At 37.7% G+C, this 12,239-nt stretch overlaps 2 protein-coding genes across 3 annotated transcripts; both read left to right on the top strand.

The window, feature by feature from the left end:
* Positions 1 to 541: 541 nt before the first annotated feature.
* Positions 542 to 1,443, top strand: LOC112084385. Its single transcript, XM_024153511.1, has 2 exons — positions 542 to 729; positions 834 to 1,443. The coding sequence occupies exons 1-2, from the start codon at positions 542 to 544 to the stop codon at positions 1,441 to 1,443; spliced, it is 798 nt and encodes a 265-aa protein (XP_024009279.1).
* A 4,143-nt stretch (positions 1,444 to 5,586) lies between these two features.
* LOC18013958 (protein ACCELERATED CELL DEATH 6) lies at positions 5,587 to 7,995 on the top strand. Of its 2 annotated transcripts, XM_024153873.1 has the most exons (5): positions 5,587 to 5,726; positions 5,938 to 6,639; positions 6,731 to 7,039; positions 7,226 to 7,275; positions 7,373 to 7,995. In XM_024153873.1, exons 2-5 carry the CDS (start codon positions 5,943 to 5,945, stop codon positions 7,982 to 7,984), a joined length of 1,668 nt encoding a protein of 555 aa, XP_024009641.1. In that variant the 5' UTR covers positions 5,587 to 5,726; positions 5,938 to 5,942; the 3' UTR covers positions 7,985 to 7,995. The 2 variants fall into 2 exon arrangements, with proteins under 2 accessions (XP_024009641.1, XP_006418558.1); XM_006418495.2 differs by having other exon boundaries at positions 6,731 to 7,275.
* Positions 7,996 to 12,239: the final 4,244 nt, after the last annotated feature.

Raw genomic sequence — 12,239 nt, 5'->3', positions numbered from 1 at the left:
CTATTTCAAATTTATATATTATTTCAGGATGATAGGCTCTGCCTTCCCCGAACTGTTGATTTAAATTTATGTTCAATTTATTTTCAAGTTTACGAGATAATAGGCTCTGCCTTCCCCGAACTGATCAGTATAATAGATTATACCTTCACGATCATATGATCATATGGTAGACTATGTCTCCTCGGAACATATATATGGAATGGAAGGCTAAGCCTCCTCCTTGAATTTATATTTGTGGAGTAGAAGGTTATACCTCCTCCTTGTTTATATATGGAGTGAAAGGTTATGCCTTCTCCTTTAAAACTATGGTAGGCTCTGCCTCCTCAATTATATAAAAAGTTCTACCTTTTATATTGCCTAAATATATATTTTTATTATATATGCATATTCAAAAGTTTTTATCATGTTTTTCTTTAAAAAAATTTAAATTAAATATCTCGCTAAATTTACGATATATATATACATTTATAATGTCGAAGCTCAAAATCCATGTCCTTGATGTGTCTGGAAAAAATTACCTGTCATGGGCAGTAGGTGAAAAATGCATCTAAGAGGAAACGGGCTTCTCGATACCATCGATAAGTCGGAAACGACATCAGATGAAAAAAAGGCGAAAGCCATAATATTTTTGCTCCACTACATCAATAATAGTTTAAAAGAGGAATACATCACGAAAGAAGATCCTGCAGATCTTTGGCAATCTCTCAAAGATAGGTTTGATCACCAAAAGTATGTGATCTTACCGAAAGCCGAACATGAATGGTTGAACCTCCGGTTCCAGGATACAAAAGTGTTGGTGAATATAATTCTGTGATGTTCGGAATTACTTCCAGAATGATGTTCTGTGGACAGGAGGTAAGTGATTTCGACAAGATCGAAAAAACTCTCCAAACATTTCATCCTGGAAATGTAATCCTGCAAAAACAATACCGGGCAAAAGGTTACACCACTTACTCGGAGTTGATGCAAGTCCTCCTTGTGGCTGAACAAAATAATCAGCTCGTGATGTTAAACTATCAAACTCGTCCAACTGGATCATCACCATTCCTAGAAGCAAATGTTGCATCATCCAGTCAAAATAATAGAACCGAACACGGACGCGGACACGGCCGAGGCCGTAACCGCGGACTAGGTCGTGGACGAGGAAGAAAAACTGATGTTGGTAGGGAAGCAGGAAAGCAAAAAAAAACTGCTTGTTATAGATGCGGCATGAAAAATCACTGGGCAAAAACATGTCGTATGCCAAGACATTTAGCCGATCTGTACCGAGCATCACAAGATGCCAAAGAAAAGGATAAAGAAAAGAATTTTGAAACCAATTTCATCTCTGATGAAGCTGGACCTTCCTTTGATGGCATAAGTGATTATACTCATCTTGATATCGCTGATTTCCTTGTTGATCCTGAAGAATCAACGGAAACAAAGCGATTAAGATCGATGTAATATAAAGTCTTCTTGAAGAAGACAAGAAAAACCAATGTAATTTTAAATAAAAATGTAATATATTTTTGTTAACAAGAAAAGGGTTTTTTTCTTAATATAAAATAATTTATAAAATCATGTTTTCATTTATTAATGCATTTTCTTGCATATTGTGATTCAGAACATGTCATCATTTGAGATTCAGGATGGAGATAAATGTCTAGCAGACGGTGCTACGACACATACTATACTTAAAGATAAAAAGTATTTCTCCTGTTTCAAAATAAAGGACTCCGCCGGAAGCGTGAGTACCATATCTGGTAATGCAAATCTTATAATAGGCTTCGGAAGAGCTAATTTTTCAATGCCAAGGGGGACAAAGTTTGAAATAACTAATGCATTGTATTCTCCCAAATCTAGCAGAAACTTGCTAGGTTTTAAAGATATCCGAGGAAATGGATATCATATAGCAAATATAAATAAAAATGGCATTGAATATCTTTGATGTCCTCTGGATTATATTGCACAAAAATAAATATGACTGAATCATATGTTACAGTAAATCCGGGGTTTACTAGTACATTTAGAGTTTGGCATGAAAGATTTGGCTATCCTGGATCAGTCATGATGAGAAAGATTGTGCAAAATTTGAGTGGCCACCCATTGAAAAACCAGAAGATTTTTCAATCGGGAGAGTTTTCATGTCAGGCATGTTCTCCAGGAAAACTCATAACTAGGCCTTCGCCAGCCAAAGTTGGGAATGAATCCCTTGTATTTTTAGAGAGAATACATGGTGATATATGTGGGCCGATACACCCACCATGCATGCCATTTAGATATTTTATGGTATTAATTGACGCATCTAGTAGATGGTCACATGTGTGTCTATTGACTACAAGAAATATGTCTTTCACAAGATTCATTGCCCAAATAATCAGGTTGAGAGCGCAATTCCCTGATTATGCCATAAAAAAAGTCAGGTTTGATAACGCTGGTGAATTCACTTCAGCGGCCTTTAATGACTATTGTATGTCATTGGGAATCGATGTTGAGCATTCGGTTCCACATGTTCATACACATAATAGCATGGCTAAGTCTTTGATAAAACGGTTGCAGATGATTGCAAGACCGTTACTATTGAGAACAACACTCCCAATTACTGTATGGGGACATGCTATATTGCATGCTAGGTCATTGGTCCAGATGAGGCCAAGTGGATATAATGAATATCCTCCAATACAGTTAACATCTGGCAAGGAGCCAAATGTATTCCATCTCCGTATTTTTGGATGTGCGGTCTATGTCCCAATAGCCCCGCCGCAAAGAACAAAAATGGGGCCACAAAGGAGATTGAGAATATATATCGGCTATACGTCACCAAGTATAATTAGATATCTTGAACCGGTAACTGGAGATATGTTTACGGCACGTTTTGCCGATTGTCACTTTGATGAAAATGAATTCCCAGCGTTGGCGGGAGGATCAAGAGAATCACCAAAGGATATTACATGGTGTACACAAACCTTGGCTTATCTCGATCCCCCTACTGATGTGTGTCTGCGATGAGGGTTGTCAAGTTTTACCCTAATTGAAATCAATAGCCGCAAGTGCACAGCTGATCGATTATAGTACTTAGGGATCGAATCCACAGGGAAGGAGGATCTTTCCTGCAAAAGCCTTCGAAAGAAATATAAAGTAAGGAAGTATAGAACCAGGTGAGTTTTGTAAGGGTTTTGGTGGTGTGTTTAAAACGTAAAAACTAATCTTAAAGAGAAAATACGGGAATTAAAATGACCTAATAATTAAACTTTAACGAAAATGGCTAAAAACGAGAAAAACGGTTAAACCTAATTGATTATATGAAAATCGATTGAAAGCGTAGCGATACTAGACTAAAGCTTGAATAAAAATCGGAGTAAATCTATAAGAAAGAAAGCGATGGGGTTCAGGGAAGTTTTCTCAGGGGTATGAACGATTCAAAACATTTCTAGATAGTAAATTTGATAAGATCCTAGCTTAAACTTTTCGAACTAGAGTCACGGACGTATGAATACGCCACTGTCGTGATCATAGACAACTATCTCTCTCAACCCTGACCAGTAGGTTTCCACTCTGGCCCTGGAAAAGAAGAGATGCATTATGTTTAAGGCTCGTCAGCATTCACAAATCGCCCATAGGTAGGTTTCCACTCCTATGTTTGTTTTGCTCTCCCAAACTAGATCTGACACCGGATGAACACTTTCGTGTCACCAAGCATCTGGATCAGATTGTAGTTCATGATGCTACTTTCATGCAGTAAAAACGAATTCAGAAGAAAAAATTCTAAGATTCGGCTCAATAGCTCATGGAATCCTCATCGAACACATATATCCCCATCGAAAATCCCTTAGACCCAACAATAAAAATACTCAGACATGATAAACGAAATCAAAAACATAGTATTGAAAAGTAGAACAAAAACCAAAATTGAAAAAGAAAGAACAAGGGTTCAAGAGATAGATCTCTCTCTCCCTAAAACCTAAAAACAAAGCTTTAAGTAAAATTTCTGTAAAGTATTTCGTCTCTCTTCTTCTCTCTTTAAAACCGACATAAATGATATGTATTCATAGTCTCTAATGCTCTCATGTATTCATAGTCTCTAATGCTCTCTGGTCTTTACGGTTCCAGAATTGAGGCTGGGAAAATGATATGGGCTTCAGAATTGGACCTTCGAACTCGGAGTTAGCTGGTCGCGGTCGGGATGTGCGTGACCGCGGGGAATGGATGGCTGGCCACGGTTGGGATGGTTGTGACCGCGGGGAATGACCTGTTGGCCGCAGGTGGAAACGCTTACCGGCTGGTTTATGAGACATCTTGCTTTTCGCATATCTTTTGATTGAACCGTTGGATTGCCAAGCAGTAAAGTGTGCTGGAAAGCTGATACTTCCATCTTTGAGATCTCCAAATTTGAGCTGGATCAGAAGGTGAGAAAGCCTTCAATCGGGGGTGAACTTCTGACGGTTTGACTCTAAGCTAAAATCTGATCTTCTATCCATTTTGTTAAGCTTTTCCCTAAGTTTCCTGAAAAGAGTCTTGGAACTACAAATACTTGAAACACGTAATAAAAGTACTTGAAAGCAATAAAAACATAAAAAAAGTATTTCAAAACGATCCTTAAAAGTGGTCAAAATACGGTGTTATCACCTACCCATCAACGCGAGGTGAAAGTTAAGAAAATTATACATTTGCAAAGTTTGGCAAACCAATTATACGTTCACATATACGAGAAGGGTGAAAAATCATATGTCCCCGCTGCTACTGCTCCATCAAAAATAAATGTTCCAGAACAAGTTATTGATGGGAATAAAGTAAATGAACCGCGAGTTCAGTTAAAGCGCGGGAGGCCAATGGGCTCGAAGAATAAAAATCTTCGAAAGAAAAAGAAATTGGGAGATAAGATTCCAGAAGAACCGAATAAAGAAAAATGTCATGAAGACATATGTGAAAAGGTTCTAGAAGAACCTTATAGAGATATATGTCCTGAAAACATACATGAAGAGGTTCCAAAAGAATCAATTAAAGATGTTCGTCCAGAAGACGAACATGATACTGAAAAGTATGAGCTTTCTATTAATTTCGCCCAAAGTGGGATATTATGGTCTAGAAGTGAGATAAATGATACAAATGGAATGTTCTCTTTTTTAGTATCCAAAAAAATTGAAAATAAAAATGATGATCCAGATCCAAGGTCTGTGTCAGAATGCCAGAAAAGGCTTGATTGAGAAAAATCCTTGAGGGAGTAAAAATCCCAGAAGGATCAAAGATGTCTGAAACATCAAAAAACATATGTTTTGTCAAATTACAGCGATCACTTTACAGATTAAAATAGTCCGGACGTATCTGGTATAATCGCTTAATTAAATACTTGTTGAATAAAGGTTACATCAAAAAACGATATGCTCTTACGTGTTTATTAAGAAATCATTGGATTTGTGATCATTGCTCCTTAAAAGTTAATTTCCCACTCAACCCCATTATCTTTTTGTTATTCAGGTTATTAAAGTCTCAAAAGTTGTTTTCTACCTAATTCACTAGAAAAAAAAGTCTTCGAGGGATAACATAAAGGTAAAATAATTTCATTAAGGTCTTAATTATCTTCATGCTGAGGATTATTTGTGACATCTTGACTGACTTGCGCATTTTTTGGTGGTCACTGGAATAAATTTCTTAGAAGAAAACTTTTGAAAAATCGTCCCAAAATAATGAAATATTTTGTAAAAGTCCAAATTCCATCCAATATCTCAGCAGAACTCATGAAATCGTAGGTGAGAAAAAAACGCTCTTTCTCCATTTTCATCATTATTTTTGTTCATCGTTCATCCTCTGAATTTTCAAAGCGTCTCAGATAATATTTTTCTGAATTTTTTTTTTTTTGAGAGTATGTGTTTGTCTAATTCTTATACTTGTTTATAAGTGATTCTCTCTTATCTTTTTTTTTTTTTGGAACTGAATTTTTCTCATTACTATTAATATCAGGAGCTATGAGCAAGACTATGAAGAGGGAGTGTTGCATTATATCTGATCCAGGGAGCACATCCACTGGTTCCCTTTTAAATCCAAATCAGTTGACTATTTTCATAGACAGTGATGAATCTGAGATTATGAACCCGAAGATATTGTGTGCAGTAAGAGCAGGTGACAAAGAATCTCTCCTCAAAAGGATGAAAGATGATGCAAAGATCCTTCAACGACTCGTAGACAATCATGAAAACTCACTACTTCATATCGCTGCTGCCTCGGGTCATGCAAATATAGTTGATTATATAGTCTCTGAATCGCCAAATCTTCTTGAAAAAGGAAATTTGATTTCTGAGACTGCTCTTCATGTTGCAGCTAGAGCAGGAAATCTCGATATTGTTGAGTTTCTTGTTCGATACATTACAGAGTTTTTGATGTGTGATATGCTAATTTCCGCTAAAAGCAAGAACGGAGATACGGCTCTACACGTTGCGTTGAAAGAAAAACATGCAAATGTGGCGTTCTACCTTTTTAGTGTGAGGCAGGATGTATCATTTGATGTGAACAATGATGGAGTTTCTCCGATATACTTGGCTGTAGAAGCCGGATATTGCGAGCTCGTGGAGAAAATGCTTGAATCTTCACCTTGCTTATCTAAATTAGCTTTAATGCGTGGTGGAAAATCTGTTGTACATGCAGCAATGAGGGCCAAGAGGAGAGGTTTGTTCTAAGGCCATGTTTCTTACGTTGCGCCAATTTTGATATTCCCTTCTTCGTGATTGCTTTTCTGTTTTTTGTTTTTGTATTGTAGATATCCTTGGTATTATTCTTAGTCAAGATCCAGGACTTGTTGAATTACGCAAAGAAGAAGGAAGAACATGTCTTTCATTTGGAGCATCAATAGGATTTTATGAGGGAATTCGCTATATATTATCAGAGTTTGACAAAGCAGCTTCAAGTGTCTGTTATGTTGCTGATGATGATGGATTCTTTCCGATTCATATGGCAGCAAAAGAAGGACATGTCAGGATCATAAAAGAGTTTATTAAGCATTGTCCTGACTCAATAGAGCTACTTAACAGTCAATGTCAGAATATTCTTCATGTTGCTGCGAAAACTGGTAAGTCGACAGTTGTCAAGTATCTCCTACAACTTGATGAACATAAAAGAATGATGCATGAACAAGACGTTGATGGAAATACACCGTTACACCTGGCCACGAAACACAGACACCCGTTGGTTGTGAATATTTTTACATGGAACCATGGGATTAACCTCACAACACTGAACAATGATGGTTTTACAGCTCTAGATATTGCTCAAGCGTTGAAGGACGATACTTACGTACTTCACAAGGTATGCCAAACTTTATAGATGCAAAACACATTCTTTATATCTCCTATGGACAATATATATAAAACTCTCATATAACTTCTTTTCTTGGGTTACACAGAGATTGACTTGGATGGCTTTGGTATCTGCTGGTGCACCAAATGGTCAGAAACCGATTCCCTTGAAACAGAGTCACATACAAAATCCAGAAAAATATAAGGATAGTGTCAATACTCTTATGGTGACTGCAGCACTCGTAGCAACTGTGACCTTCACTGCAGGTTTTACATTACCCGGTGGTTACATCAGTTCTGCTCCAGATCAAGGCATGGCTGCACTGGTCAATGAAATGAATTTCAAGGTTTTTCTCTTGTTCAACAGTATTGCAATGTGCTCTTCTATGGTAACTATAATGGCTCTTATCTGGGCACAGCTGGGTGATGTTCTTCTGACAAAGAAAGCTTTTGAACTAGCTTTACCACTTCTTACAACCGCTCTTGTCTCTATGGCGATGGCATTTGTGGCTGGAGTTACACTCGTGGTGAGCGATCTCCCATGGCTTTCCCATTTTGTATTAGCCATAGATTCGGTCTTCTTTATACTCCTAATGCTTCTTATCATTCCTTACGCATTCTCGTCTACCAGACAAGGCTTTCTCAGACACATCTTCTACTTTCCCTATTTCTTAATGCTTTTGGTTGTTAACGAAGACAGCAACAACATAGATGGTTAAAGAATGCTCTGTTCAACACTTTTTTATAGTGAAAACTGTTTCAAATAAAATTTAATTCTGTTATGAATTAAAAATATGTCTGATTACTCTAATGGATAATTTTAGTTTTGAAAATTACCATCCGAATTCACAATTGTCTTGAGACGGTTGGCCTCGGATAAAATCAAGGATTCACCCCTATTAGAGAAAATCAGTATTTGAACCTTTTCTAAAAGTTGAAGTTTCCTCAACCAAAGATTATAGAATTTTCCCAAAGACTGAGTTACATTCCAAGTGTTGTGACTTTAGTGTAATTAATATGTAAAAATATAATGTAAAAACACTGTGTTCTGTTTGTTTATTTATATTTATGCATTCGTAAGCTTATTGTTATTGATGAATTAGTGGCTGGCTACCCAGTCTTCTTACAAACCAAGTACCTGGCCTTTTCAATATCTATTAAAGTTAACATTATAAATTACAAAACAACTAATTTCACTGATGCGACCACTCAGTTTTTTTATACCTTGACAACAATTCCATTTCATTGATGATCTCTATTTTGCTAGACGGTATTATTAGCCTGTACGGATACACTACACTTACAATCAAGAGGAAATAGTCTAGAATAGTATCAAGTTACCAACTAAATGTCAATATAATATAGTTTTGGGAAAATTAATAGTTGACATAGTCTTTTTCAGAAATTTTTATAAAGATTTAACGATTAGGATTCAGTTTTTTAAGATCTAGGTTTTAGTTTTAAAAGTTTAGGTTTTTGGGTAAAAAGCCCTAAACCCTAAACCTAAAAACTTTACCAAAAAAAACTATTTTTGCAATTTTCTCAAACGTTGTAATATTCTGACAATTAGATTTTTATTTGTACTATTGTGGTAAAGTTAAGACGATCAAAAACTTATACATCTGACGCTTCACTAGGTTTGAGACGAGCATATTTCAGTCTTGAGTAAATTAAGGGCTTTGTAGTCATTCATAAAGTCTTGATTGGATAAGGCAGAAATGATATCTTTATAGCCTAGATTCTTGACACATTTCATCGCCTACACCAGACTCTGAGACTCTATTCGGAAACTCTGGACCCAAAACCAACACATAGAGAGAGTGCCCATACATAACATATCGGAATAAGATGTGATTCACTGTCTCGGCTACGTTACCGCATCACCTTACACAGTTTTTTTTCCAAGTTTAATCTACTAGATGCGATAAATAACTTTTAGCTAAGAACAAGCATTACTATATAAACCACTGAACAAGGGGATGCATAGAGTATCCATGAAAAGAAAAATAGTAATCAAATAAGCCAAGAAAAGTTGAAAATCACACAAACCAGTAGAAAGAGAAGGGAAATCAATTAAGATTCCATATATGATCCTTGTGATGAAAATTCAAGAGCCAATCTGGCTATCTTACAAGAATCTTCAAGTTACAAAGTTCTAAAACTCTTTAATAAACTTCGAGTTCTCTATATGGTTAAGAACTGTGTGAACTCTATGACCCTCATACGCTTCCATTCCTTGGATTTCAACTCTAACAACACTGTTTGTCTTTGTAAGATTGTAATCTCCGTAGAGAGTTATGGTAGTCATCAAGGCCTTTATATAGGCTGTACAAGAGTGCTCTACAAGTAAATATATTCTATATAGATTTGAAATTATCAAGAATTAGGAAATAATTTATATTCCTATATTCTAACACTCCCCTGAAGTTGGAGCAGGAGGTCGCCGGATGCTCAAGCTGGAGCAAAAATCATTAAATAACGTTACCGGAAGGCTTTTGGGGAAAATGTCAGTGAGTTGTAGAGCAGAGGGAACATGAACTACCTTCACTTGACTGATAAAAGCCTTCTCACGAACAAAGTGAATGTCGATCTCTATGAGCTTGAACTGGATTAGACAAGAGATAAACAGAACTGACGTTATCACAAAACACAACAGATGCGCGCTATAGATGGACACCAAGTTTACCAAGGAGAGAGCAAAGCCAGGAGAGCACAGCAACCGCATTTGTCATGCCACAGTATTCAGCCTCAGCACTTGATCGGGAGATAGCCTGTTGGAGTTTGGAGGACCAAGAAATAAGATTGTCTCCAAGAAAAATGCAGTAGCCGGATGTGGATCGTCTCGTGGTAGGATATCCCGCCCAATCTACATCAGAATAGGCAACCAGACCTGTCAAAATGGAGCGATATAACTGCAGACCATGAGAGATTGTACCTTTGACGTAGCAAAGAATAGGCTTCAAGGCATTGAGATGAGATTCTTGTGGGTCATGCATATAGAGATAGATTTGATTAATAGCATAATAGATTTTGGGACGAGTGAACGTGAGATATTGGAGAGCATTAGCGAGACTATGGTAGGGTGTGGGATCAGAGACCGGTGGACCATCATCAGCGCCGACTTTGGACTTGGTGTCGACGTGTCAATGGGTGTATTGCAAGGATTGTACTCCATCATGCGAGCACTGTGAAGGAGGTCAGCAGCATAGTTTTGTTGATGAAGGAATAGTCCTTTGTCGTTATAGACCACACTAATGCCAAGAAAGTGATGCAATGGTCCCATATCAGTCATGGAGAACTCGGAGGTAAGAGAAGAAATAATCCAACGCAAGAAAGATGTGGTAGATGCTGTAAGAATAATATCGTTGACGTACAAGAGGAGATAAGCTGTCTTCACACCACGGCTAAAGATGAAAAGAGACGGGTCCGAGAGGCTTTGGCGGAAACCAATGCAGCGAGCATAGACTGCAAACCTGGTGTACCAAGTGAGAAGTGCCTGCTTTAAGCCGTATAACGAGCGATATAATAAGCAAACATGATCAGATTTGGAAGGATCACGGTAGCCTAGTGGTTGGTGCATATAGACGGTCTCTTTATGATCTCCATGTAGAAACGCATTCTTGACATTCAATTGATGGAGAGCCCACCTGCGAGAAGTAGCAACACCAAGAACTACGCATATCATCGCAGACTTCACCACTAGACTAAATGTCTCATCACAATCGATGCCTTCTTGCTGAGACATCCCATTAGCAATGAAGCGAGATTTGTAACGAACAACATTAGTATTCGGAGGCCGTGGTACTAAAGACCACGTTCCTGTTTTAATAAAAGCATCATATTCATCATTCATAGCACCATTCGAATAAGGGTGTTTTGCCGTGACAAGAGAGAAGTGGAAAAACGACGGTGGTGTGAAGGCAAAGTCGTTGAGTGGGCTTGCAAACTCCAGCTTTAGCTTGCATGACCATCGAGTGCGAGTGAGTTGGTGGAGCCGGAGCAACTGCAGGAGCTGGAGGAGCCAATGATGAAGGAGTTGGTGGTGATAGAGGAGTCGGAGGAAACAAAGGTGGTGCAAGCGAAGGACTAGTGTCAATCGGCGGTGCGATAACATCACAAGGAATGGCTGAACATAATCAAAACTCAAAAGGAGATTGATGATGCAAGAACTCACATGAAAGAAGAGTTCGAAATGAAAGATCTTGGAAAGACAAAAAAATTTCTAGGACTCCAGATTGAGCATTTCCAAGACGGAATATTTGTGCATCAATCAAATTACACCAAAAGGGTGTTAAAACACTTTAAAATGGATAAATCAACTCCTTTGAGTACTCCAATGGTCAATAGATCACTTGATATTAACAAGGATCCATTTTGACCTTGTGAAGATAGCGAAAATGTATTAGGTCATGAAGTACCTTATATGAGCGCTATCGGTGGGCTTATGTATCTTGCAAATTGTACTCGACCAGATATAGATTTTGCTACTAATCTACTTGCAAGATATAGTTCATCTCCTACGTGCAGGTATTGGAATGGGATAAAGCATATCTTTTGTTATCTCCAAGGTACGATTGATCTGGGTTTATTTTATCCTAGAAACTCCGAAGTTGGTATAGTTGGTTTGCAGATGCAGGATATTTATCAGATCCGCATAAAGCTCGATCGCAAATATGTTTTCGCAATTGGTGGAACAGCGATCTCGTGGCGTTCTAAAAAACAGACTTTGGTCGCCACTTCTTCAAATTATGCGGAAATCATTGCTCTCCATGAAGCATGTAGAGACTGCATATGGCTCCGATCTATGACTCAACATATACACGGTGCAAGTGGAATAGTCATTGATACGGAACCAACAAAAGTGTTCGAAGATAATGCTGCATGTGTCGCTCAACTCAAGGAAGACTTCATCAAGAGTGATTGAACAAAACATATTCCTCCAAGACTTTTCTCTAACACTCAAGAACTTGAGAA

This window comes from Eutrema salsugineum, unplaced genomic scaffold (genome assembly GCF_000478725.1).
Source record: "Eutrema salsugineum unplaced genomic scaffold, Eutsalg1_0 scaffold_4, whole genome shotgun sequence".
Taxonomy (NCBI): Eukaryota; Viridiplantae; Streptophyta; class Magnoliopsida; order Brassicales; family Brassicaceae; genus Eutrema; species Eutrema salsugineum.
Note: the sequence above shows the minus strand (reverse complement) of the source record. Positions and strands in the feature narration are given on the sequence as shown.